Genomic DNA, 26,768 nt, shown 5'->3' on the forward strand with positions numbered 1-26,768 from the left:
TGCGAAGATGAGACGACAGCGGAACAAGCATGGCAGAGCACCTGTCGCAGAGGCAGAGGTGGCCAAGGAGCGTCTCTAGCCAGTGGATCATGTCTGTGGCTCCTGGGTGGAGGCCGGTGACGGCCAGAGAGGAGAAGCCCGGACACCAACCCTTCCAACCCCTGACACCCTGGGAGGCCTCAAAACCAGGAACACACAGAAAGCGTCAAAAACAAGAAATAACACAGGCCCTTTATTTGCTCCAGAACTTGGCTGCTGTGTGGTCTGAGGGTGTCACACTTTTCCAGGTCCCCCAAGGGACCATCTCACCCGAGGGTGCCAGATTTCTGGGCGAGGCCAGACTGTACGACCTGCCCCTCCGGCCTCATCAGTCCAGAAGGCCCAGCTGCCTGCCACTGGTGCCTGGGACCAGCAAATCCCCTGAACCTGGAAGATGATGCCTGCCTTTTCTGCAAGGTGGCTTTTCACAAGGCGTTGGTTAAAATATTGCACTTGTAAATTAGGAAAACTGATGAGGCAAAGGTTTCCTATTACAGGAAGACGTGCCAAGCATCCTACTACTGTTTAAATAAATAAAACTCGAGGCAGGGTCTGCGCTGCAAGCCCCAGCGGCCCCTGGGAGAGCCCCAGAGCCCCGGCCACGCCCCTGCCCCGTCAGCCAGTTCTTTAAGGAACTTGGTCAATTCGAGGTCTCCGCAGCAGGGAGCAGCAGCTCCGGATCTGGCTCAGCCAGGGCCCCTGACCTGCCGGGGCCCTTGGACCCCCTCGTACCGGGGCGTTGGAGACCCAATGGGGCCAGTCCTTCTCTTCTCCAGTGGCCTGGGCCTCTTTAGGTCCAAGCCTCTCATCCAAATGTCCATCTGTCTGTCCGGAGACGCGGCCTCTGGGGCTTGGTTGCCTCCTCCGTCGCAGGGGAGAGGGAACAGTGGGAGGGGGCCCAGCCCTCCTGGTGTGAACGCCGAGCTCTGCCCTGATGGCCCCTAGAGCGGGGGACTCATCTTCTTCTGGTTAATGAGGTCCAGGTAGAGGTCAGAGCGGAGGAAGCGTGGGTATGAGTCCTTCTCCATGAGCCCGAAGATGCGCTTTTGTGCCAGGTCGAAGCAGCCCCGAGTGACGCTCTGCAGGTTGTCCTTGGTGTGCTCCCGAGTGTACGAGTCCAGGTTGACCTTTGGGGGCAGAGGTGGCACGGTCAGGGCTGCCTGCAGGGAGCTGATCCCAGGGACCAGGGGTGGGACCTATCCAGCCTCTCACCTTCAAGTCCCTCTGCCGCACATCTTAAGGTTCAGAGTGGGGGCCCCTGGGTTAGCAGATTCAAGTGCTAGCTCGGTCACTTACTGTGGGGCCTGAAACACCACCTCTAGGGTCAGGCCGCCCGAGCCACACCTAGGCGTGCGGCTCTAAGCAAATCACTGACGTGCTCTGAATCTCAGTTGTCTTCTCTGTAGATTAGGGATAATAGCACATTTTTCGAAGAGCTTTGCAAATTAAGCAAGATCCTCCAAATTGAAGAGATGGGGATTGAACCAGTAGATCTACCCTGAACTTTGTACATGGAGTCTGCACACACTTGACAGATGTCAGCTACGTGATCAGGTTCTCCAAAACCGCCCCGCATTTTAACAAGGGTCCTACAACCTATTTTACAGGTTGCTATGAGGTTAAATACAAAAGCCCATTCATAAAGGGCTTAGCATCTCAACAGAGGCCATTTTTGTTATCAGCGGAACTCAGTTCTTCCTGTGGCCCCAGCGGGCTTCCTCTCCGCCCAAGGCACAGGGTCCCTAAGAATCACTCCGCCCTCCTGGAGGCGTCCAGGTACCCCCAACCACTAAGAGGCCACAGGGCATGGGGACAGGGCTGGGGCCAACCAGAGGCCCTACCTCCTTGCACGCCTGGATTGCAATGTACTCGGCAAAGATCTTCTTGGCCTTGGCTGCCATCTTGGACTGTGACTTGACCTTCTTAAAGTCCTCGCACGCCAGCCAGAATTCCAGGTTCTCCTCACTGAATTCAGTGCGAAGGAAGGCCTGGAACACTGCTAACCCATCTGTGAGGGGAAGGCCAGACCCTGGGTGAGAGGCAGGACCAGCTCCTTCTGCCTGCAGGACCCCCAGGTCCGCTCCCCCCTGCCCCGGGGTTGTTAGGGGCAGATGCTAGGAACTTAGTAAGAGCACCTGCTCCCGAGAGCCAGCAGCCCTGGGGGGTGGTCCCACCCCTGCCACTGCCTCTTTGTGGGCCTTGGCCAGGTCTGTCCCCCTTCGTGCCTCAGTTTCCTTGTCTGTAAAATGAGGGTGATCAGCCAGTCCCCTGAAGCCCGGTGAGGATAGAGGGCTTCCTGCCCGGAGAGAACAGGCACACTTGACCCAGTGCAGGCCCTCAGTACATGGAAATGTTTACTGTGATTCTGGGAACACGGGTCTGAGCACACGGGTCCCAGTGGCCTCTGGCTGGCAGTGCCAGCTCCCATGGACGGGGAGGGGCTGGCAGCAGCTGGCTCCGAGGCCAGACCTAGAGCCTCAGCCAGGACTCAGCCTCTCCTGACACCCCACTGGGCCCAGGAGAGAGGGAGGGAGGGAGAGAACACAGGGCAGGGGGGAGGACCACTGACCCCCACTCACATTTATGAAGCAGCAGCTTCTCCAAGGACTCGCCCCACTTGAGGGCCTCCTCCGAGGTGGGCCTGAGGGGAAAGGGCAGGGCACAGTGAGCGCACAGTGAGGTTCCGAGAAGCAGGGTGGCTGGGTCCCGGCCACCTGTCCACCACCCGTGGCCCATCTGATTGGGGAGCTCAGGAGAGACCCACCCCCTTTCTTGGGGCCAGCATCCCTTCTAGCCCCCACCTGCACCCCTGCCTGGCCCTCCTCCCTGGACAACTGCTCCCCCTGAGGGCTGCTGCTTGCAGGTACCAGGCCCCCTCTGTCAGAGCCTCCATCCAACCCAGAGCTGGATCCGCCAGCAGTACCCCTTCCCCCTTAACCCAACACCACCCTGCTCCCCAGGAACCACTGGGTGCCTGAGGAGTCCCAGCGAGCACCTACTTGAATGACTTCATCACTTTGTCTGGCTTGCCCGCTGGCTGGGCCCCGGGGGACTCATTCCGCCGCCTGAAGATGCCCAGCTTGTTCTTCATGTCCTTGGCTCTGGAAGCAGAAGCAGAAAAGGGGGTCAGTGAGCCCCGCACACTCGGCCCCTGCAGATTCAGGGTGGGGAGGCCGGGGCAAGGGGCACCTACTCCTTCATCGTGTGCCGTCTCTGTAGGTTCCCGTTGCGCGTGAGGTACATGCCTCGGAGCATCTCTGTAGGGCCCCCCACCTTGGAACCCGGGAAGGTTTGCAGGAAGCACTCCTGGGCTCCTGCTCCCCACCCTCTGTCCTGGGCAGCAGACAGGCACGGGACAGGATGCAGCAGATCTCGCTCGCAGGGATTCCAGCCGGACAACTGGACGCCCAGGCATAGGCTGAGCTGGGACTCAGACAGGAGGAGCCAGGAAATGGGAGGGGCCAGGACGGGAGAAAAAAAAAAATCCGTCCTGGCCAACCCAGAGAGGGAGCCCGTGAAAGGGGCATGTGTCTACAAGGGGCGGCCTCTAGGGCCTGCCCAGGCAGGAAGCCAGATCCAGTTATTTGTGACTGGCCTCCCCCGTTACCATGGCAGCGCCAGGGGAAGGAGGAGAAAACAAGTCAGCAAATTGCTGGGAGGGAAAAGAGGAGGGGAGGGAGGGGAGACTTCCAAAGCCAGGGTGGCAGAACTGGCTATTTTTAGCCAAGAACTATTTTTAGCTTTGCCACTCCCCACCCCTCTGGCGATTTCAGCTTTGGGCAAAACTGCTGGCAGGAAAGGGGTTAAGTATCCTGGCTCCTGCTCCCCGGCCAGCCCCGCCCCCTGTCGTAGCCCCCTACCCCGAGCACCTCGGGAGAAGAGCTCCCGCCTGCCTGCCCACAGCCTCAGGCTCTGGCTTGGAGACTTCCATCAGCGAACAGGCAGAGTGTACCAAATGTCTTAACACCATTTTAAGTTTAAGTACAGAGTCTGAAGTGCAAGTCTCATAAACTTCCAAAATCATTTTTTGAAAGTTTAATTATTTAATGTTTAAGACATTTAGTTTTATGATTTTTCAATCATAAAGTTTTTGTTTTAATTTCTGGTCTCTCTTCTGATTAAAGATGGAACACGCTGATGGAAACCAGAAGGTTGAAATGCATGATCTAAATCACAAAGTTAAATAAGTGTAAAAGAAGTTTAAATAATTCAACTTTCAAATGTGTTTAAGTCTGTAGCATTCTACTTCTGAAGTTACTCAAGCTTCAAATGACACTATGACCTATGGGACACCCTCTGTAATTGAGGGTAGTGGTACCCAGTGGAGATTATGAGTGAGAATCTGAAGCCAGATAGCCCAGGGTTCAAATCCCAGCTCCAGCAGTTACCAACTATGTGCCCTTTGTCAAGTTACTTAACCTCTCTGAGTGTCAAGTTTTGTCCTCTTTTAAAGAGGTAAGATAAAGGTACTCGGTGTCTACTGGGGCTGGTCCAAGGCAAAGAGGAAATGCATGAGGAGCTTTACACAGTGCTTGCGGGAAAACTGCTCAGGCTTGGGCTGAGGCCCACATGCCTCCTGAGAGTCTAGGGCAACTGCCCAGGGATGGGGACCCTGCTCTAGAAGGTTCCAAGTCAAGGAGTCCAGGGATTGGCAGCCCTCTGGGTGAGGGCTGGGCCCTCAGCCCTGGGGTGGCTGGTAGTGAGAGAGCACAGTGTTCTGAGAGCCCTGCTGCGGGCCCCTGCCCAGGTAAGCACACAGAAGCCCCCGGAGGGGCAGGGGCTTGTCTGAGGCCCAGCCTTCAGGGGTCGCTCCATGGCTCAGAGCCCACAGTGTTTCTCTGTGACGGGTCCAGCCAAGCCTTTTCTCCCAGCTACATTGCTGGGCAGACCTCTAGGGCATACGGGGGAGGTGCCTGGGAGTCTCTGATTGGCACATGGACATCTCAAGAAAGGATGACAGAGGTCAGGGGACAGAACAGGGACCGTAAGAAGAAGCTAAAGGAGCACTTTCCTCTGATCAGAACTGTGAGAAGATGGAGAGTGACCTCTGGGCTCAGAGGCTTCTTAGCAGGGGTGCTGCGCATCTCCTTCAGGGTGCTTTGCGCCTGGCTTGCAAGGAACAGGCTCCGGCCCTGGCCGGGTGGCTCAGCTGGCTGGAGCTTCATCCTGTACACCGAAAGCTTGCAGGTTCAGTCCCTGGTCAGGGCACACACCTAGGTTGTGTGTTCTACCCCCGGCCGGGGCACGTGCAGACCTATCACCTGATGTTTCTCTCTCTAACCCTCTCTTTCTCTCAAATCAATAAATTTATCCTCTGATGAGGATTCAGAAAAAACAATAACAGGCTCTGAAGAAAAAAAGTGTGTGTGTGTGTTGTAGAGCCAGCGGGCCAGTTTTCAGGTCCCAGCTCTACAGCTTGCTACGTGACCTTAGACAAGTAACTTCTTTCTACCTCCGTTTATTTGTAAAATAAGATAAGTCAGACAAAAGAAAACGTGAACTAAAAATAATGGTAAAAATGGAATTGGATAATATGTGTAATACACATAGAACAGTGTCTAACACAATAAATACTACTTACTTGTGTTATTATCTCAGATTCTGAGAATCCTCAACTAAACTACGAATGTGACCTTCAGGCACTCGGAAGGCGGTGCCCACTCTGAAAGGAGGCGAGAGCTGCTGGGCCAGGGCACCCTGGACACCAGCCCCCCGCTGCCCCCCACCCCGCTGCCCCCCACTGCTCCATGCTGGCAGCAGCTCCGGCCTGGGCCAGATGGCTGGGGCAAAGGACTATTTTCGTTTGTGCATTTCACCTTCCCTGGAAAGTGTGACTGTTCTGGCTGCAGAGCAAAGCCTCCATACTGCTGCCCCAGGAAACCGGAGAGGGCAGGGGAGCTGGGGGGGGGGAGTTTCTAGGGCAGTGGACCCCAGCTAAGGTCGAGGCAAGGGAAGAAGGTTGCAGGAGGCACCTGGGAAGGATCCCTGTTCTCCCCCAGGCCCAATCTGCGCATAATGTAGGCACTGCAGGACTGGGAGGGGATGGGGGCGCCCCCTCCAGGTGCCACCATGTACCCCTCTCTGCAGTCTACAGGGCCTTGGGTCTGGGGGTACAAGGAGACCCAAGGAGATTCTCCACTCATCCTATTAACAGGCACTTGTAACAAATCCCAAACAAAAGTGTAAGCACCCTGAGCTTGGCCCAAAAGGCTCCAGGAATACGAGATACACTGTCTGGGCCAGCAGCGCCCCCTCCTGGCAATGTCTGGGACTGTTAGCATTCAAGAGCCAAGAGGAGAAAAGGGAACCCTATGAACTGCCTGTTCGGTCCTTTATCAGAGGGCCAAAGAGCTTGTCGAGGTCACTAGGCCGCTACTTATCTTAGAGGCTGGGCCAGGGCCATGGCAACCTGGCTGGTTGCCTCTGTTTGGTTCGCTGTGGCTTCCAGGTACTTAATCAGCACCTCACCTCATGCTACGTAGATGCTGAGGGCAGTGCCTTGATGCTTAGCACCCGTGACCCCACCCTGGGGCCACTGCTAAGTCCCAGGATCCTGCTGTTCTCTGCTGTCTGTCTGGGGCAGGACTGGGTGCCTCCCCTCCTCCCCACCTGTACCCCTGGAGGAGGAAGAGGGGTGCAGAAGGCCTCCCTGAATGCAAGGGTGAGGGCAATGGATCTTTCCAACATACAGGTTTTTGCTCTTTCTCTTCTGGGAGCCTTCATCATTGTCCCCAACCGTGTCTGGCCCACTCATCTGTGGAGAAAAGACAGATAGGTAGTAGTCTGGGCATCCAGGGGCTGCTGCCTGAGCAAAGAGAGGCGCAGGGGTCCAACAGCGCCTGCAAAGCAGCCCCCCACACCTCCCAAAGTTCCCACCCCTCACAAAACAAACGAGGGAGGGTGACCTCACTGTCCTAATTTTGAAATCAAGATCATAATGACCATAACTCAGGATTCTGAGGTCTGAAAGACACCTGGGATTGGTCCGAGTGTGTAATGTGAATTATGATACAGGCCTGAGAGCACCCCTCTTGCCTTAGCACTTTCCATGGCTCCCTAGTGCCCTTGGGATAATATCCAAGCTCCATAACCAGCCATACAGGGTCTAAGGTGAGGATCTGGGCAGAAACGCCCATTTCACATCTGTTACCACCCCTTCAGTTACCTCAGCAGCCTGACTCCTGCTCCAGCAGCCTCCTCCCCCTGCCCTCCGGCCAAACAGATGTCTTCCCCTGCCTTGTGCGCTCACCTTGGACCTTTGCACATGCTATTCCTTCCACGGAGGACGCCTTTGTGACTCTCCCACCTCCCTTTCCTCCCAAGACCCAGCCTCGGGCAAGACCCAGACCTCGGGAGAACTGCTGCAAGGCCTCCTCACCTGAGAGGCCCCCCTCGCCCCTAGACCAAGGTCATGCCCACTTTACCCGCTTTGAAGTCCCTACTACACCCCAAATGGCTTATTCCAAAGCTCTCTCCTCCATTGGATTGGGAGTTCCCAAGAGCAGGCCTCTGCCTGTCTTCACCTCTGTCGGGGTCACGTTCACCAGGCCCAGTACACATTGGGACCCAGTAAGTATGTGTAGAATGAATGAATGAATGAATGAATGAATAAATAAATCAGTGAATGGAGAGGGAAAGCAGACTGGGAAAGATGCATCTTGAGGCTCTTGCTGCTTGGTTCCAGGCCTGCAATTCTACCCCCCCAGGCTCTCCTTCAACCCACAAATTCCGCCCACTCCACCCCCATCTCCATGCCCTTGCCTGTGCTGTGCCCCCTTCCTGGAACGCCCTCTCCTCTTCTCGCCAGCATCTACCTCCCCCCGCATCCACCACTCCTCCACACCCTCAGACTCCCACTGTCTCTCCTGGGGCTCCCTCTGTCTCCCTCGCCTTGCCAGTGCCAGCCTATCCTCCAGGGGAACCCGGCCCCCAACTGTGCCACCCAGAGCGGAAGCCCGGGAAATGCTCTGAGACAGCAGGGGAGCTGGAGCTCACCGAGAGGGATGGGCTTGAACACTGTGTTCCACGACCAGATAGAAGGCCACCAGGTGTGGGTCTCAGCTTTGACTCCCCCTGAGTCCTACCCTGGGCCTCAGTTTCCTCATTTGTAAAATAAAGATGAGCTGAGCTTTAAAATACATGTTAATTCTGGAAAGGAAGTAATCCAGGGGTATCCAGCAGGAGGAGCTAGTAGCCTCGGTGAAGCACCTGCCTGTGATAGATGGAAGGATGGATGGATGGACTGATTGACTGACAGGTAGACAAATGGAGTAGGGCATTATTTATAGAGCTTATACGATAGGCCGGGTGTTGGAACGGACATTATTCAGATACTATCTCATTAATCTTCGGAGTAAACAGAGGCTCAGAGAAGTTAAGTCACTACACTAAGGACACCCAGCGTCTGACAGCCGGAATCTGGGTCTTTCTGAATTCAAGCCTTGTGTTTCTCCACCAGAGGACGCTGCTACTCAAACGCAAGGACAGAGCACATTTTGAACGTTTTCAGTGAAAGACTCGGGAAATGCTGCCTCCTTCCTGAGAACGCTGCCCCACCAAGGCTGTAAACCCGCCTGCGTACGTGCACACACAGGCACACGCCCATCTGTGATGTGAGGTTCCAGAGCTCAGCGTACAGCCAGACCTGGGCATAGATCCTACTCCCACTGATTTTGGAGAAGTTTTCCAGCCTCTCGGCTTCAGATTCTTTAGTTCTAACATCAGGGATGATGATGACCACACACCCCACTGTTGGAAGATACACTGGGAAAAAGCCTGGGGCCCCATGGCCCAACCCCGATATGCAGGGCGCCCTCACTAACCAGGGGCTGCCGGAGTTCATTGCCTAGTGAGTGTTACTGCTGTTGCTTACTGTATATACAGGCTGTGTCGCACCGTAGGCAGTGCCCAAAGCCCCCACCCGTGGGAAAGGGCCCCGGGTGCTGCACTTCCTCCCATTCTAACCTCAGCTTCCGTGCTTTATCAGCACCACACAATGGGCCTTGGGACCGCTCCCACCGGCGCGCCACCCCCAGCCTCTGCACTGCTGGGAAATGGGCTCTTCCTTCCACTGCTGGGAGGGGGCATCTTCGGCAGGGACCAGCCCATGCCAATCATCCTGACAGAGCAGCTGGGCAGCTCTGCCCCTGGGAACGGCCCACAAAGCAGGCAGGGAAACCCAGACACAAACGTGGGGTGCTATGCACCACAAAGAGAAGAAACAGAGATGGAAAGTTGGGGTTCTGATTTGCAGCCCCAGGGTGGCTCCCAAGGCTCCTTCCTGCAGGAGCTGCAGCAAGGCCTGCGCAGGGCCCAGCACGGACCCTCCCTCCTATCAATGCCGTCTCTGTGCTGCCCGGCCACCCCCGACGGATGGCTCACAGAGGGGAGCCCAGAACCGCCTCCCTCCACTCCGGGCAGGAATCCCTGGGGCCTGCCCAGCCCCACCAGGCCACCTCCAGGGACTGGGAGCTCACTGCTTCTCAGAATAATAATTATAATTCTTATTGTAATTAGAACTGTAATCATAGTAGTAGTGAATGAAGAGTGCAGACTCTAAACTGCCTGAATTTGAATCCCAGCTCCATCATTAATCAGCTAACAGATCTTAGCCCAGTTGCGTCCCTTCTCTGTGCCTTGGTTTCTGTATTTATTAGACACACCTCACAGGGCCGTTAGGAGGATTAATTAAGCTAACACACAGGAAGTGCTCCGCACAGCGCCCATCCGAAGACGTGCTCAGGAACAACGAGCCATTGTGGTTATGACTGTTCGTTCTTGAGCGCTCATGCTGGGCAGCGAGCGAAAGCACCATTACAAACTTCACCTAATTTTCTCGTTATGGCAGTTCTAAGGCCATTGGCTGTTATTTCTCCCAGTCTACAGGTGAGGACCTGAGACCCACCGCAGTTCAGCTACTTGCTCAGGGGCTCAGAGTTGGCAAGTAGCAGGGAGTCACAGTCTGGTCCAGTGCCCACCCAGGCCGAGGGCTCCCCTGGCAGCAGGGCCTCACCGGCTTCCCCTTCAGTCTTGGCCTGACTTCCGGGCCGCAGAGCCAGCCTCACTGCTCTCTGACCAGCCCTGCCTGGTGGGTCCCACGGGGCCTCGTGGACACAGGAGACCTAGACTCTACACTTATTTGTTCAGACGTAGGAAATAACTTTTCTTTAGGCTTTTCTTCAGGGGGAGGCTGGAAGGTGGCGTCACATCTTGGAGCTGGAAGGTATCTCGAGGGCCCTTCTCTGACATGCAGCCCAGGTGGGAAGATGGGTGCTGTGAGGCTGGCACCTTCCCCTCCCCAATAACCCCTGTACCAGCCAGGCCCCTGAAGGAGGAGGCCAGGGAGGGACCTCCCAGCCTCTGTCTCCTCACTGTCAAAGAATGAATGACCTGTGACTGGGCAGAGTCAGGCCAGGCTGGGGTGGGATTCGATGGGACGTCCGGGACCAGACACGGATGCTCTTGGGGAAGCTCCCAGGAAGAGGGAGGCTCAGGCCTGTGGATCTGCCCCGTGCAGCCTCTCGGGAGCCGCAGCAGGAAGAGGCTCTGGCAGCAGAGGGCACTGTGAGACAGCTCAACTCCGCAGGAAGAGCCAGACCCAGGGAGAACTCACGGACAACTTTGTGGGCTCTCCTCCTCTCTGGGCCTCAGGAGGCCCCTCTGTGAGGTGACTTGGGTGAAGCAGATCGTCCCTCAGGTTTGTCTGGTTTGGACACTGGTACTCCCAGGAGAAATCTCTCAGCACATAGGAAGGCAGATGACAGGTGAGGGGAGGGTTGACACAGGGACTGTCACCTAGTGGCGGACGACCTGTGACCCAGGCGCACAGCTCAGCCACACAGCAGCACAGTGACCAGCCCAAGGCTGCAGCAGCTCCGCCTGTCCCCCTGAGGTCTCAGGCCACCACGGGATCACTGCCCTGGACCCCGAGCATGGTGCGGACTGCAACCTCCCCGAACCCCCGGACAACTCCGTGCAGGCTCAGGTCTGCCCGTATTACGAGAGAAAACTAAAGCTCAAAGAAAGATGTCATCTGGCCAAGGTCTCAGGACCAGGCGGGAAGGGGTGGAGCTGAGACTTGAACTTGGGTCTTTCTGATTCCATAGCCTGAGGACTGCATCCCTCGCCCCTTTACCTCCAGCCTGGTGCTACCTGTAAACAGTGGCCCATCGGCATCCCAGGACAGCCAGGCCTAGGCCAGGAGGACGGAAGTCTTGGAGAAAGCACTGCCTCCCCAGCCTCCAGCCAGCCCACAACCCCACGCCCCTCAGCAGCACGAGCGATGCAGGGTCTGGGGGAGGCAGAGCCGGGAAAGAGTGGACAAGGTAAGGCCAGTGCCCAGCCACAGTCACTCGGGGGTCCGGGGCAAAACATGTCTCCCTGGGCCCAAGCTCCCAACCATGAGATGAGAGTGGCTGGGCCCGCCTCGTAGTCTCATGGAAGCAGGAAAAGGGAGCTGAGGCACCTGGTGGATGTCGGGATAACTGCTCCTCCTCTTGCTGCTGCTGTCTTCCTCCTCCTCCCCTTCGTCATTGTCAACATGGTTCCCATTTATGGAGCCCCCACCAGGTGCTGAGGGCCAGGCCCTGCCCTTACCACTTCAGCCAAGTTGGGCTATTTCATCCCCTCAGCAACCCTACAAAGGAGGTATTATTACCATACCCATTTCACTGATGAGGAAGCTGAGGCTCAGAGAGGTGCGGGGATTTGCCCAGGGCCCACAACCCCTGAGGGATGGAGCGAGACCAGGGTGCTTGTCCAGCCTTGACCTTACTTCTTTACCTCTACTACAAGGGTAGGTTTCTTACTAACGCCGGCTGGCTAGAGGGAGCAGAATATGAATGCTGATGAAGGACTCGAGACTTGGTAAGGGGAAGCCACAGAGAAAAGTAGCTGCCATGGGGCTGGGGGCAGCCTCTGGGGCTCTGCAGGCTCAGTCAGGCCGGCCCAAGAAAAGAAGCAGCCGGCCAAAAGAGGGTGGGGGAGGAGCGGATGCCAGTGGGAGTCCCGGGCACCCAAAGGAGGAAGCTGAGAAGGGAGAAAACTTGTCCGGGCCTGCTGGACTCCCAGGTGGAAGTATCTGCACCAAAAATAGGAGCTGAGATCAACTTATTTTGGGAACCAGAAGTGTATGCGTGAATGTGTGTTAACTTACTCAAACTTATTTGTATTATAGGTATTTGTATTTGAGCAAGCCGGGAAGGGAGAGCTTGGAAGGGTCTGCGGGGAGGATCAGGATTGGGAGGCCTGAGGTAGGTGGGGGGCCCTTGGACCTCGGCCACCCTCCAGAGGAGAGTATCCAGGCCTCCCCGAGTCAGCCGAGGCCTCACCTCGGTCGGACAGAGGTCTGGGCTCCCCGGCGGCAGCTGCACCCAGGAGCGGCCTGAGGCTGTGACACTCAGACTGTGAGGCACTTCACAATCCCCGGGGTGGCCTGCTTAAAACATGGGTCTGAGCGTCTCCCAGGGACATTCTGACCCCAGAAGTCCGGAATCACCTCCCCCTGGTGATTCTGCAACACGTTATTAAACTCTGAGGCCCACCTGCATTGACAGATGGGGAAACTGACCCAGTCCCAGCTCCTCTGGGAGTTGGTTCCAATTCCTGGACCCAAAGTTTAAGGTCCTGTTCTTCAGGGTCCCAGCCTGCTTCTCCAGCCCGGCCACCTTTCTGCAGCTGTCCTCCCACGTGCCAAGTCGGCTTTAATGCCGGTGGCTTCAAAGCTAAGGTTTTGGAGGCTATGGCCTGCCTCTGGGGGGAAGCACGCTGGCATCTACTAGTCCTGTCTGCCATGGGTTTGGAGGCATGTCCGTCGTGCCTGCAACTCAGGAGTCCCCCGCTCTGGCCAATGACTGGCTTCTGTGGACACTTTTGTCCAGGTCATGTCCTCTTCCACAGAATGCCTGCCTCAGCCTTTCTGTTTGTTCCAAACTGTTCAAGCTTCGAGGCTGAGTGAGGGAAGCTGAGACAAGAGAGCTGAAGACTTCTCTAGAAGCCTCCCCTGATGGCCTGAGGCCCTGGGATCTCTCCTCCCTGAACTCCCGGGTCTCTGAGGGGCGGCTGCCCTCTGTACGCACTGACCACCCCCACCGGCCCGGGCCCCCAACTGTTGTCATAACAACAGCTTGCACTGCACTGCCTGCTAGCACCTCAAGACATTCGCCTCCAGTCTGCACTGATGTCACCAGGCGCCAGACCCTGCCAGTTCATCCGCAGCCACCCTGGGGTGTGAGGCCTGTTAATCTCTGCTTTTCAGAGAAGGACACTAAGGCTCAGAGGAGCTGAGTGACTCACCCAAGGCCACACAGTAAGTGAAAGACAGAACCGTGACTCAAGCTGGCTAGTGAGCTTCAAGGACATGACACAATCATTTCACTGTGAGGCCACCTTCCTGGCCCACGCAGACAGCTCACTCCTCCCAGGCTGCGATCAGCCTCACACATTTCTGGGCCCTGCTGTGGCACAGAGCACAGAGCCAGGCACACGGCAAGCGATCAACGCACACTTATTCCTCCACTTCTAAATACTCGCAGGAGGCAAACAGCACGGTGCTCAAGAGCGCTGGCCCGGAGCCAGATTCTCATCCTGGTTCTGACTGTGAGAGGCCTGGCGCAAGCGAGAGGACCTCTGCGTGCCTCAGCTTCCTCATCTGTAGGGAGCGGTAACAAGGTCTACTTCACAGGGCTGCTGTGAGGATGAGTGAGCTGATGCAAATGGCTTAGAGTAATGCCAGCACAGAGCAAACGTGTGCTGTCGTCGTGTTGGCTGATGGATCTCTAATCTTGCTGGGCGTGGACGAGGTTGACATTGTAACTATTTCTCTGGCTACTATCTTGGGTCTTTAAGGTCCAGATACACAGTGTTCTGGGCTTGGTCGCATCTGCTGTACTTGCTGTGGGGATCCCCAGTGCAGCAGGGCTGGAAGAACCCAGTATCTGGAGTCACTAAGTCATGGGTTTAAGCCCAGGTTGTGCCTTCTGGTCTCTCTGGCAAGTGGGTATAAGGCGCATTGAAAGGACTCTCTGGAAAGCTCTGCCCTAGGGGTGGGACAAAGTGACTGCTCTTCCCTGCAACTCCGGGACGCAGTGTCCCCCCTCCATCTCATGTGCCCCTGCCCCCGTTACGTTCGGCCTTCTTACCTTCCTGTGTCCCGTGAAAAAGAGGGAAAGGTGGTGCATGGAGCCGCCGTTGCGTCCCAGTTCCTTCTTGAGGGTGCGGGGTGAAGGTATGGCCCAGGGGGCCGCGCTGCCCTCCCCGTCGGAGCAGTTCAGGGTGGTGTCGGAGGAGAAGCAGGGCCCGCGGGGCTCCTGCAGCAGGCTGCCCTCGCTGTGCGTGCGGCGCCGCAGGGAGCTCTGCACGCGCAGAGAGAGGCCGCCCTCGGCGCCCTGGCCTGTCTCTATCATGCTGCTGCGCTTGGCCTCCCCATGCTCTCCATAGTTGTCATCACTCGTGTCCTCGTCGTCATCTTCCTCCCGCTCGTCCCCCTCGTCCCCTTCCTCGGCCTCTTCTGCATTCTCTTCATCACCAGAGCTGCCCCCCTCCGCCCCTGCCTTCTGGCTGTAGGTGCTGTCCAGGCGGACCTCGGGAATGATGAAGGCTGGCCTGGAGGCCACAGGCGGCTCCCCGGTGGCTGGCGGTGGGTCCCCAGAGCTTGTGGTCTCCTCAGCAGGGGCCTCAGCTGGCAAGGCAGCCTGGCTGGGGGGCAGGTTTTGACGTGGCGGAAGGTCCTGAGCAGGGGAGTCCTGGAGGGCAGCCGGGTCTTTGCTGAGTAGAGGGTCTTCGCTGGGAGGGGCTTCTTGCTTAGCAGGAAGGTCCTGGCTGGGAGGGAGGGTTGGGGCTTCAGGCAATTCCTGGCTCGGTGGGGAGTCCTTGCTTGGTGAGGGCTCCTGCCACAGCGGGGGCTCCCTGCAGGAAGGGGGGTCTTTGCTGGACAGCAAATCGGGGCCAGGAGACGGTTCCTGGCCCGAGGAGGAGTCCTCGCTTGGTGGAGGGTCTTGTCCTGCAGGAGGCTCCTGGCCGGGAGAGGGGTCCTTGCTGGGTGGGGGGTCCGCGGCACCCGGCCCCTTCCCTCCGTCTGAGGGCATCTCCCTCTTCTCATCCGTCTCCGACTCCAACATCTGGGAGGCAAAGAGGAAACAAGCAAGTTCAGAAGAGGAGGCTACGCGACACCGGGTACTGTGCACACAGAGGCCACAACGCCATCAGGCAGCAGCCTGAACCCCACGCCCCACGGTCTGAAAGCCCTTTTGGTTTAGCTGTATAAGGGGCCCCGGCCTTAAAAACATGGCTGGTCACTGAGGGCAGACGGAGAGGTAGCAATCTTTACTTGGCTCCTCTCGTGTGCCAGGGGCCATGTCAGATTAAACCCCCCAAAAACCCTTCCCAACAGCCCCCCCAGGCAAGTGTCGTGGTGCGTCCGTGAGTAAGGAGAAGCCGGGCAGTCTCTGCATTCACGGACGGCAGCTGAGCCAGCTCCAATCCAGAGCGACCTCTAGGTGGGAGAATCCTGGACCCGGCCGAAAGGTATTTTTCACCTGAACCAAAGTGTTTTTTAAAAAGCCTAGTGAGGCATTCCAATCAGACCTTGCTCTCCATGCTTAAGTAGCTTCTGATACTCAATGGAATGAAAAAGAACTTCAAAATATTGCTGACACCTGGACTAAACAGATGACACAGACATGTGGACCCTCACCGAAGGACCACCGGTGACTTTTAAACTGCTTGGAGGCACCTCGGGAGTTCCACACACAGAAAAGAAAGCCTTTTCTGCCTCACACACAACCCTCGGAACCCCCGCAGTTTTTGCCAAGTTCCTACAGATTCCCTTTGCAAAGGGGAAGAGAGTGCCCTTGATGAAGTCTGAACAGCAGCTGTCCCGCACGCAGACGGGGGCTCTGAGAAGGGCTGGAGTGTCCACGGTGCCGCAGCCACACAGGGAGAGCAGGTCTCGGGCTGGGCTCGTCACGGTCAAGGTCTTGGAACGCTACTGCTGGAACTACTGAGAGCCCAGTTCTCGTCCATGAAGAGACCAAAACCAGCTAGAACTGATGGAAAACTCAGACATCACACCTACGCAGGAACGGTGCAGATACACGAGAATGTGTGTGCACGCACACGCAGGGGCCAAGAATCTCAGGGGTGCACACACTTAGAACATAGGTTTAGAACCCTTGCTGCAGAGACCCTTCACAACGATTTGACAGATGAGAAAGCCACTCGAAGGAGCAGCGACTGATCCACCACTGCACAGCCACCCAGACACGGACGGGCTGTACCACAAGCTGAGAAACCCCTCTAGCCCTCGGGAATCTGTGACAGTGAAGCCCCTGCCGGACCTCACATCTGGGAGTAGGTCGCCATCCATGGCTCCGGGCAGCGGCTTGGGGGTTGCACACTCTCGGCAGGGGTCACCGTGGCTTCTGGGAGCCCCAGAGGGGATGTGACAGCACTGTGTGGATAAGAACCGTGGCCTGGGAGCATGAAAGGGAAAGCGCCCCCATTTCCAGCGGAGATGGAGGCTGCAAAAGGGGGGCAAGCCTCCGAGGACTCTAGGGTGACCTGGTGGTTCTGATTCCCAGGCGCGGCCCAAGACAGGTACCCACTCACCCCTGCGGACCCCCTGCCTTGGACGTCCTGCCTGTACCTGGGAGATGACGCCACCTGGGAGCCCTGGGGCCTCACAGCCTCAGGTTCTGAAACATCAGCAATCCCAGCTCCCCACCGCACAGAGAAGGATGCTGAGGCCCAGACAAGGGCGGGGCCAAGCCAGACTCACAGGGTGGGACCAGGTAGGGTCAGTCACCAAATCTTCGGGGCCTCAAGGTCCCTACCTATCCAATGGGACCACCAATACGCCCAAGTAACACCCAGGAGAACATACTGTCGAAAGTGTATGGCTTTCAACAGGAGTATGGTTGTCGTAGTCACGGTCACTTTAAAGACACACTAGAAGGAAGGGCTGAGATCACAGCCCTCAGCCAGTGGCACATCTTTCCCAGGGACACAAACTCAGACACCCTGAGTCAAAGTTGGTGACAGTGATGCCGGGCCCCCCAGTCCAGAAATCTCTTCGGGAAACTACGAGCCATGCTTCACCACATCGGACTGCTCCCAGGTGGACGGACAGAAGCCCTCGGCTGAACTGACAGGAACAGTGACAGTCCAGCCTGGACAGACAGTAACCTAGGAACATGCCCCAAGGCACCACTGAGAACCAGGCTGGGTTAGAGCCTCAGGCCCACGCCTACTTCAGATCTGTCCCCAGAGCAGCCCCATCCCCACCCACCACCCCACCCACCAAGGAGCGTTCTCCACCGAGAAAAACAAGCTGCCCGAGGCTGGCTCCCAGGGCTCCCTGGTGATCAGCGTTTGCTCACCCCAACCTGGAAGGACTGATGGATGCAAGGAAGCCGCAACCGGTGCTCTGGGTCCTGGCACTGAGTGGCCTTGAGAGGGGAGCAGGCTGCATTTCCCCTTTCCTGGGGGATGGCCCGGCCCGGCCCCTGGCGGCTGCAGCCTGCCCAGTCTGAGCCCGCCCACACCTCGGGAAAGTGCAGCAACAAACCCAAAACCAGAAATGCAAGTCAGCCTGCCTCTGCCGATCGTGCCCTAAACTGAGGCCAAACTAAACAAAGCAGGGAAGGGAAGTGTGGCTGTCCCCAAAAGTCCCCTGCCCGGGGCAGCTCAGAAACCACCAAGAACCGAGGAGCCCCCCCCTCTGAGTGCCCGGGAGTTTGGTGCTCAGATGCCAGAGGCAGACTCTGGTTTTGAACCCTGTAGTGTCCCTTTCCAGCTGTGCAACCCTAGCCAAGCCTCCCAACCTCTGGGAGACACAGAGCCATAACATCACACTGGACTCACAAGGGTGAGTCCCCATAGGGCCTGGCCCTGGAGAAGCACTTGATGAAATTGGCTATTTTCGGTCTAGTCTCATTTTAGGGATGAGGAAAGTGAAATCCCAGAGGCTAAGAAAATTACCTAAGAAATCGGAGGGTGATGCAGTCATGTCCCCTGGCAGAGGGTCTCTCCCTGCTTCCTTCGACCCTTACACATAACCGTTTGGGACCCTCAGGGGTCTAGAACGAGGGGGAGCCAGGCTGAGCACTGCCAAACCCGGGCCCCTCCCATACAGACAGATACTAGCCAGCAAGGACCAGAGCTTGCTGGTCCCGTCCTGTGCTGCTGGACGGGCCGCCCAGGCAGCTTCGGTCAGGCTGGTGATCTTGAGAGACCTGGGGGGTATCCCTTGGGAGGAGAGAGCCTCTGGTACAAACACAGGAAACCTCCGAAATTTTGGGGGAGGGAAGGAGAAAAGGAGTGGCGATGAAGAGGACGGCATGTCACCAAATAGGTCCAGACATGGGACTGTCCTGTAAGCTAAGATGACACACGAAAAGTGCTACGTGAAAAGTGCTCTGGGCAGCATAAGCAGAACAGGGGGTAGGGAGAGGACTGGGGCCCACGTGCGTTTATTTGTTCTCCGGGCACTGAGTGAGGCCCTGGGGGACAGTGGGGGACAAGTCCGACTCAATCCTTGCTGTCAGTTGAGCAGAAAGAACAGAACGTTGGGACCATGGGTCTTACCGAGTGTGGTGAGCACTCTGAAGGAGGAAGTGCGGGCAGCTGGGGACACCCAGTTAGGCAGCTGCTGCAATTGTCTGGGGTGACAAAAATCCAGCCAGAGAGACCAGCCTGCTGGCCCAGGGCCTTGAGTCCAGAGTCTTGGGTGCAGTTGCCCCTCTCCTGCGGGGAGCCTCTCACTCCCATCCATCACTTTGTTGGCTTGGCTGGACAGGGTTAATTCTGTCCATGCCTCGCCTGCCAGAAGCGCACAGGAAATGAACCAGGACCTCTAAATGGAGCCGCTGCTCAGGATCTAATCAAATCCTCCCTGCAGTGCAACCCAGGGCTCAGAACGGGCCAAGGAAGGGTGGCGGGTGTGACACCAGAGCTCTTGCTCACACCAACTCTGTCTGCTAGGCCCCAGATCCCCACCTGCTGTCACCATTGGGGGTGACAGGGGGCTGCCAGAACTGACTTGCTCCATGTCGCACAGCCACTAAACGTGCAGCCAAGTCTGCTGACCCCAGGGTCAACCTGCAGCCCTCACTCTGAGGTGACTCATCACATCCACTACCTATAGCAGGCTCCTGTGCACCCTCAGAAACCACTTCCTGAATGAGGGGGGGCAGGGCGGGGGCGTGGGGAGGTGTGCACTGGGGTTGGCCTCCATCTCAGGGTGTCCCTGATAAGCTAGGATTTTACAGAAAGGGCACTGGACAGCAAGCCAGAGAGCCTGGGCTGGAATCCTCATTCTATGATTGCTGGCTATGTGGTCCCCGCTGTCACTTCTGGTTTCCTCTACCATGAAATGGGGTGAGGACGCCTCTTGCACCCTGTCCCGGAGAGCTAAGGGGATCAAGTCTGAGAAATGACAAGGAAGTGGTCTGTGAACTGGAAAGTCCTTGGAGAAAGGAAGAGGTGATTAGAATTCTGGCCCCACATTCGACCTCCAGGTTTGACCTCTGAGTTGGGCTGCTGCTTCATGTCTGGCAGACTCTGGGTCTGGCTCTAGGCTCCTGGCTCAACGTGGGCTTCCAGGAACCTCAGCTGCCCAGCTGACACCTAGCTCAGTCCAGCACCTCCAGCCTGGCTTCTTAACACCCAGAGACTGGAGCCTTCACCCTGCCTCAGGCTGCCAGCCATGGACACCACTTCCGACTTCATACTTATCGGCTGGGCGACCTCAGGTGTAACCTCTCTGGTCCTCAGTTTCCTTGGCCATGACATGGGATTAGTATAGCCCCTCACAGTGCTGTGGAAGGAGGGGCTGAGCTGATGAGCACCCAGTGCTCTGCATAGGGCTGGCATGTGAATCACTCCATAAATGGCCGCCGTGGCCACCCCAGCAGATCCTCCCAGGATTTCTCCCAACAGATCTGATGACCCCCCTCCACTGATCACCATCTGTTCACTGGAACCCGCCCCAGGCCCCCTCTTGTCTCAGTCCAGCCTGCTCTCCTGGCACCCACCAAACTCCCCAGACTACAACCACCATCAGCACCATCTGGCCGCGGACGATGCCCAGTCTCCTCTGCCAGTCCAGACCTGCCCCCAAGTCGAGTCCCACGAGTCGGCGTCCACCAAGCATTCACGGGACAGCGCTGCTCCCAAACACCGCTCTAGTCTCTATGGGCTCGAAAGGGAATGAGAGAGGCATGATTCCTGCCACAGTGGGGCTCACAGGCTAGAGCAGAAGGACCGACACTAACCCAGCTGTCACCTGAAGAAACATGTAATGAATAAAAACTGTGACCCATCATGCAAAGGACAACTATAAGGTGCCGTAAGAGAAAAGGAAGGGGTGTGTGGGACTGCGGACTGACCCTGAGCCTGGAGTCTGCTGGCCGTGCAGGCAGGAGCTCACGGGGGAGCAAACTGCAGGGGCAAAGGCCCCGAGCCCGGAAGGCTCGCGCCCGAGCGGAGCAGAGAGGGCTCCTGTGCGGCCGGAGTCCGTCCAAGGCCCGGAGGCGCAGGTTCTCCTCTGGACACCCCCTCAGCGCCCCCAGCTCAGCGTGCGCCAGACTGAATGCACGGTCTTCCCCGAGCCCATTCCTCCCCCGGAGTCTCTGAATCAATGACGCCAACACCAGTTGCCCAAACCAGGTCCCTTCCTTTTCTTCACTATACCCTCCTTGGTCAGCCACCAAATCCTCCTCACGGTCCCTCATAAAACCTTAAGAATCTCTCCACGGAGGGAGGTCCCGCATGTGTGGGCACAATGAGCATACAGGAACTCTCTGTACTTTTCCTCCCCATTCCTAAAACTTCTCTTTAAAAAATTATTAATTAAAAAAAAATCTTTCCACTCCCTCTCTCTCCACTGTCACCACCTCCCTCTGGACCACTGTCATCTTCCACCAGGACTGACGTCCACCTCCCAGCGGCAGCCCGGACCCCTCTGGTCACTCTCTCAGCCATGCCAGGGGGACTTCTCAGTGCAAGTCCCACTCTGTCACTTCTTCTGCTTGACCTGTGACATGGCTCTACCAGTGCCCTCCAGATCAAGCCCAGATTCTGTAGCCCTGGGGGACCCTGGGCTCTGTGTTATCCCTCTAGCCTCATCACTCCCCATCTTCAGTGTTTGATGAATGAATGAATGAATGAATGGTCCCATAAACTTCCTGGGAACATCTAGACGCTTCTTACTCAAAGTGTCACCTGTGAACCAGCAGCAGCATCAGCAGGAATACAAGTCATAAGAAATACAGACTCTTAAGCTCAATCCACACCTCTTGCATCAGAATCTGCATTTTACTGAGATCCCAGGTGATTGATTTGCATATTAAAGTTTGAAAAGTGCTGATCCAGACTACTGGCTCTCCACAGAGAGGAACATTGTAGAATCACCAGCGGAGCATTTAAAACTGTCTCTGTCTGGGCCCAGTCCCAGGCCTGCCGGATTCCCTAAGAGCAGGGCCTGAGCATCTTGACTTATTTTCTGACTCTCCAGACAGTTCTGGGGCGCAGCCCCGGTTAACAGACGTGGCGAGTGAGGATGGCCCAGAAGACAATGACATGCCCAAGGCCACACCACAGAATCAGGACAGGATCCAGACCAGAGTCTCATTCGGGACCCGTTCCAACCACACCGCTCCCTCTGTGACGGGAAGCCCATGAGAAGACGCGTGACCTCAGCAGCACCTGGGCCGGGACGGGGAGCCGGCCAGCCCAAGGGAGTCAGCTACCAATTCACATTCCCCAGAAACAGAGGCCGGGCTGGGGGAGGAGCGACGGGAAGGAAAAATTGAATTGCAGACTGAAACTTCTCTGTTTCTAAAGGATCCCACAGTAACTTACGGGTCTCTCAGGGGCTTGTGAGGATGGGCAGTGTACCCATTTCAGAGAAAGCAATTCTAAAGCTCAGAGGAGAAGCTCACTTGGTTCAGAGACTCTCAAGACAAAGCCACTGCATTGGAAAGAACCCCTGAGGCACAGGACAGTGGAGCCCCTCTTAGGAGCCTTCCCTCCTCTTGGCAGGGCCCCCAGGCGCGGCCTTCGGAGCCCGCTGGGATGCCCCGACCCCAGATACCTCCTTGGCAGGAGGAGGCAGGTCCCAGGGTCCAGGCTTCCAGTACTAAGGCCTGTCACCACTTTGCCAAGCTTCTTCTCTGGGGACTAGCCGTCCCCACCCCCCGCTCCACAGCCTCAGAGAGCCCTTTCATACCTCCAGTTCTCTTCTCACCTGAAAGGTGTGAGCGCCGAGAGCAGGGGTTTCCCCAGCTTCTTCCTGTCCCTGTGGGGACGGATGCTCCGCTACGGCAGAAGTAACCGGTTCACCCGCGGGTTCCACCACCACTCCCCTTACCGCCTGGCACCTGCTTTCTCTGCCCAGGAGAAAATTTCCCTATTATCTCCATCTCCTGCAGCCCATTTCCTGCCCACCCCTCGGAGCCCAGCGAAGTACTCCCCGGGGACGGCCTGGCTACAGGGCTCTCTCCTCTCCTGCCAATGCCTGGCCTGATCTCCTCTCAGGGCCCTGGGCAGGCCCTGCTTTGACTCATCAGGATTGAGTCTCTGGCTTACTCACCTCCACCCCCACCCTCAGAGTTACTCAGCAAATACCTAGCGAGCCCCAGCCATGAGCCGGGGCCTGGGACCTGGGCCGGACAATGGAGCCAAAGGGTGGCAAGACAGGTGTTCTTCCCTGAAGGCGTGAGGTCTATGGGAGAGAAGCAAGGAAAAGGCCAGGGCGATCTCCGCCCACCCACTGCCACCCAAGGGGGTATGAAATCAAAAAGAGATGGGAAAGGAGACAGCACGGAACGTTCCAGGAAGTGCAGGTGCTTCCGTGGAGCAGAAGCATGGATATGTTAAGGAATTTGGACTTCACCCTGAAAGTAGCGTAAACTCTCGGTGCCGTGGAGAGAGGGAAGGCAGAGCTGCAGATGGTGGAAACAGAAAACGGTGATAAGGGTAGAGGAAGAAGGAGCGAGAAACCGGCAACCAAGCGCCCACGGGCCCCCGGGCACCGTGACAGTGGCTCTATGTATACACTCTCCCTTCCAGCAACCCGACGAGGTTCTTATCGTTGGCCTCATTTGGCAAACAAGGAAACTGGGACTCAGAGAGGCTAAGTAACTCGTACAAGATCAAAAACCAAGCAGAGGGGTCAGAATTGAATCCACGGCCAGCCCGGCTCTAAAGCCCGCTCTTTCGGCTACCCTCCAACCTCACCTTCTGCCTTCCCTCCTTCGCTCTCTCCCTCCCTTCCTTCCAAAGCCTTTCCTGAAACACCCACCTGGGCCAGGTACTGTGCTGGGCATGGTGTGCAGGACCTGATGTGGGGTCCCTGCTGTTACCCCAAATGGGGGGAGACTGAGGGGCAGATGTCCAACTCGCCCAGTGTGGGAGGGATGGCACAGCATTCCACACACCTGGCCACCCTCCCAAGCCCTCTCCCTCCCCGGGGCCACGCACAGACAGCGCCAGCAGTGTGTAGCTTCTCTGTGATGGCTACACGAGGTGCCAAACAAAAGTGTGGCCAAAAGTCCTGGGAGGACCCTAGGGAAGGGCACCAATAGCCCTGTGGCCGTGAGGCCAGGGTTTGGAATCAGGCGGGCCTGGGGTCCTTGAACCCACTTCCTGTGTGGCTGAGTCACGGGCGCCTCCCTCACAGGGCTGCCAGGGGGTGGGGGCGGGGCCTAGGGCACAGCACGCTCAGCCCACCGTGCCCTTCCTCTCCACCGCCTGACTCCCACTCCAGGCGAGCACCAGAGACCAACCCACAACCTGTGGCTTAACTTCCACAACAGCTCAGAGAACAGGGAGCACTTTCAGAGCCAGGTTCATAGAAAGAAGCCTATTTGTTGCCAGTGAAGGAGCAGGGCCTGGAGACAGAAAAGTCCAGATTCAAATCCTGGCTCTGCTGCCTCCCAGCTTGGTGCCCTTGGCCAGGCTGCTCAACCTCTTCAAGGTTCAATTTCCTCACTTGTAAAACGGTGACTCAAGTAGCAAGTACCTACAGCACAGTGTGATTAGGAGGCCATCCACATAACGGAGCCTAGCACGTAATAGGTGCTCAATAAACATTTGCTATTTCTATCATCATAATTGTTGCTCTCATCAACAGCAGCCTCCTCCCCTGCAAGCCACTCTGGGAGAGGGCACTTTGCCATGTTCCTACCCTTACAATGGCCTGAGGGTAGGGGCACTATTGTCTGCACATTTCAGGGGAGGAGAGGAGGCCACACCGAAGGCCCTGGGGAGACTCAGCTTCCCCCAGGCTGGGTCTGCCTGGCTTCGCGTGTGGCCCGAGCCCAGTTACTCCCCTTTCTGGGCTGCACTCTCCAGGAGAAGGTCTGTCTAGCTCTGAACCTCAGCCAGCCTGGAGGGGTCTGATCTCAGGACCGGAGGTATGGCCAGGTCTCCCTGTGGGCACATCAAGGGCAGGAGAAGCAGAAAGCACCCCCTTTCCAGAGATTCCCCAGGCCTTGTCTGTCTGCCCCAGTTCCTGAAATATCTCCTCCTCCTGGGCGAGGCGGCCCTGGAAAGGGAGTGGGAAGGAGGTTCCTCTTGGAGACACTGCGGTAAATATCTGACCATTGGGCTCAGCTGTGACCCTGTAGCAAGAGGTCACCCTCTGGGCCCTAGACACGCTGCTGCCTCCACCACTGCTCCCCTGAAGCGGAGGCACCTTCTGCCTCTGCTGAGGAGTGCCGCTGAGGCTGGGCTCGGCCGACTGCACGTCCAACTCATTCTCCCGTCATCCTCTGGCCATGGGGCTTTCTCCATGTCCCTCACATGAACCTGACTACGTTCCTCTCCCACTTAAAACCTCTCCATCCCTCTGGCAACATCCCAGACCCTTACCTTGCTGTGCCCCTGCCGACTGACCCCCTACGATATCATTGCTCCTTTCTTCCCTCCAGCCAGTCCAAACTACAGCTGCCCCTTGAACGCAGTTTTGAACTGCACGGGTCCATTTCCGTGTGATTTTTTTTCCCATAAAACACTGTTTCTCTTCCTTATGACTCTCTTAATATCATTTTCTTTTCTCTAGCTTACTTTACAGTAAGAATATAGTATACAAATATAAATATAAAATGTGTGTTATCAACTATTTATGTTATTAGTAAGGTTTATGGTCGACGGTAGACTGTTGGTAGTTGAGTCTTTGGAGAGTCTGAAGTTACACATGGATTTCCGACCAGGCAGAGGGTTGGTGCCCCTGCCCCCGTGCTGTACTCTCAGGCACCTCGAAACCTGTGCTCGCTGTACTTCCACTTGGAACACCCTGCCTTCCCTCGTCCGTGTGTCAAACTCCGACTCGCCCTTCCAAACTCAGCTCACCCACACATGTGCTGCCCCGGATTTCTGACAAAGGTAATATCGCCTTACAGTGGGAAAGGGCGGCCTTTGAAATAAACTGGATATCCACTCAGAGAAAAGGAAAAAGGAGTCTTCCCCCCAACCTCACCCCACACGTAGGAATCGATTTCAAGTGGATTTCAGATCTAAATATAACACAGAACAATTAAACTTCTAGGAAATAACATAGGAGAAAATATCCCTGAAACAGGATTCAAAAAACATGCTCCACAAAGACTGAGAAGTTGGACTGCATTAAATTAAGAGCTTCTTCCAAAGATACCCTTAAACGACTAAGAATACAAGCCACAGAGTGGGAGGAGATATTTTCAGTGTGTATATCCAACAATAAACACCATCCAGAATATTTTTAAGCCCCCTTAGAATCAGTAAGAAAAAGAGCAGATAATCCCATAGAAAACTGGGAGAAAGACTTGAACAGACACTTTACAAAGAGCCTATCCCAGTGGCCAGTCAACATATGAAAAGGTGCTGGACCTCACTAGTCATCGAGGAAATGCAAACGAAAACCACACGGAGCCATCACCATGTGTAATACCAGTAAGGCTGGCGAGGACGCTGAGCAGCGGGCACTCGCTCACTCACGCGGTGCCAGGAAGGGTGTATTGGTGTCACACTCTGGAAAATGCATGATGGTATCTACTAAAGTTAATTATATGCAATTTTATGACTCACAGTTGCAAACCTTAGGTATATGCCCAACAGACAAGTGTGCACAGCGCATCAACGCACATGTGCATGAGGATTCATGGCAGTGCCATCAGCATGTGCACCAACGGGCACCAGTCCACATGTCCGTCGGCAGTACGATGGATGAATGTGGTATATCTGCACCCACACAACACCATACAGCAATGGGAACGAATAAATACAGGTTCCTGTAATGTAACAGCATGGACAGATCTCACTATCGAAATGCTGATTGAAAGATGTCAGCCTGAAAGAATACATCCGTGATTCCATGTGTACAAAGCTCAAAACCAGGCAGCACGAATCGATGGGGAAGTCAGGGAAGGTGTTCGCTTGGAGGCAGTGGTCACTGGAAGGGGCAGGGGGCAGGTCTCCAGGCTACTAGAATGTTCCATTTCTTGACCTAGAAGGTGTGTTCACTTTGTGAGTATTCATCAGCTCTATACTTCTAATCTTCCTGTCAGTTACACTTCAATTTAAAAGTTTATTGAAAAAACAAATAAACAAACAACAAACAAAAGCCTTCGTCCCAGTGTGTCCTCTGCCCCCCTGGGCTGGGCCTCCTCCCTGAGCCCCTTTCCTTTTTGTACCTGTCTCCCACAGCACATTCCAACAGACTCGCCCCTGCAAAATGCTGCTGTGCCGCCTCC

General features: G+C 56.3%; 1 protein-coding gene across 8 annotated transcripts in view; it reads right to left on the reverse strand.

The window, feature by feature from the left end:
* Positions 1 to 210: 210 nt before the first annotated feature.
* Positions 211 to 26,768, reverse strand: part of RGS3 (regulator of G protein signaling 3) — a 116,585-nt gene continuing 90,027 nt past the window's right edge. For 4 of the 8 annotated variants that reach the window (XM_053656187.1, XM_053656188.1, XM_053656193.1 and 1 more), the window contains 6 exons: positions 14,178 to 15,155; positions 6,729 to 6,793; positions 3,039 to 3,140; positions 2,619 to 2,680; positions 1,881 to 2,047; positions 211 to 1,166 (listed from right to left, as the gene is read on the reverse strand). In XM_053656187.1, the coding sequence (XP_053512162.1) occupies positions 981 to 1,166; positions 1,881 to 2,047; positions 2,619 to 2,680; positions 3,039 to 3,140; positions 6,729 to 6,793; positions 14,178 to 15,155 (1,560 nt within the window). In that variant the 3' untranslated portion in view covers positions 211 to 980. Of the gene's footprint in view, positions 1,167 to 1,880; positions 2,048 to 2,618; positions 2,681 to 3,038; positions 3,141 to 3,232; positions 3,524 to 6,728; positions 6,794 to 14,177; positions 15,156 to 17,335; positions 17,575 to 22,282; positions 22,539 to 26,768 lie in introns of those variants that run through there. The other 4 variants (XM_053656192.1, XM_053656189.1, XM_053656191.1 and 1 more) reach the window with 4 other exon arrangements.

The sequence above is a fragment of the Artibeus jamaicensis genome, unplaced genomic scaffold, assembly GCF_021234435.1.
Source record: "Artibeus jamaicensis isolate MK-2021 breed Jamaican fruit bat unplaced genomic scaffold, CSHL_Jam_final scaffold_1964, whole genome shotgun sequence".
NCBI lineage: Eukaryota > Metazoa > Chordata > Mammalia > Chiroptera > Phyllostomidae > Artibeus > Artibeus jamaicensis.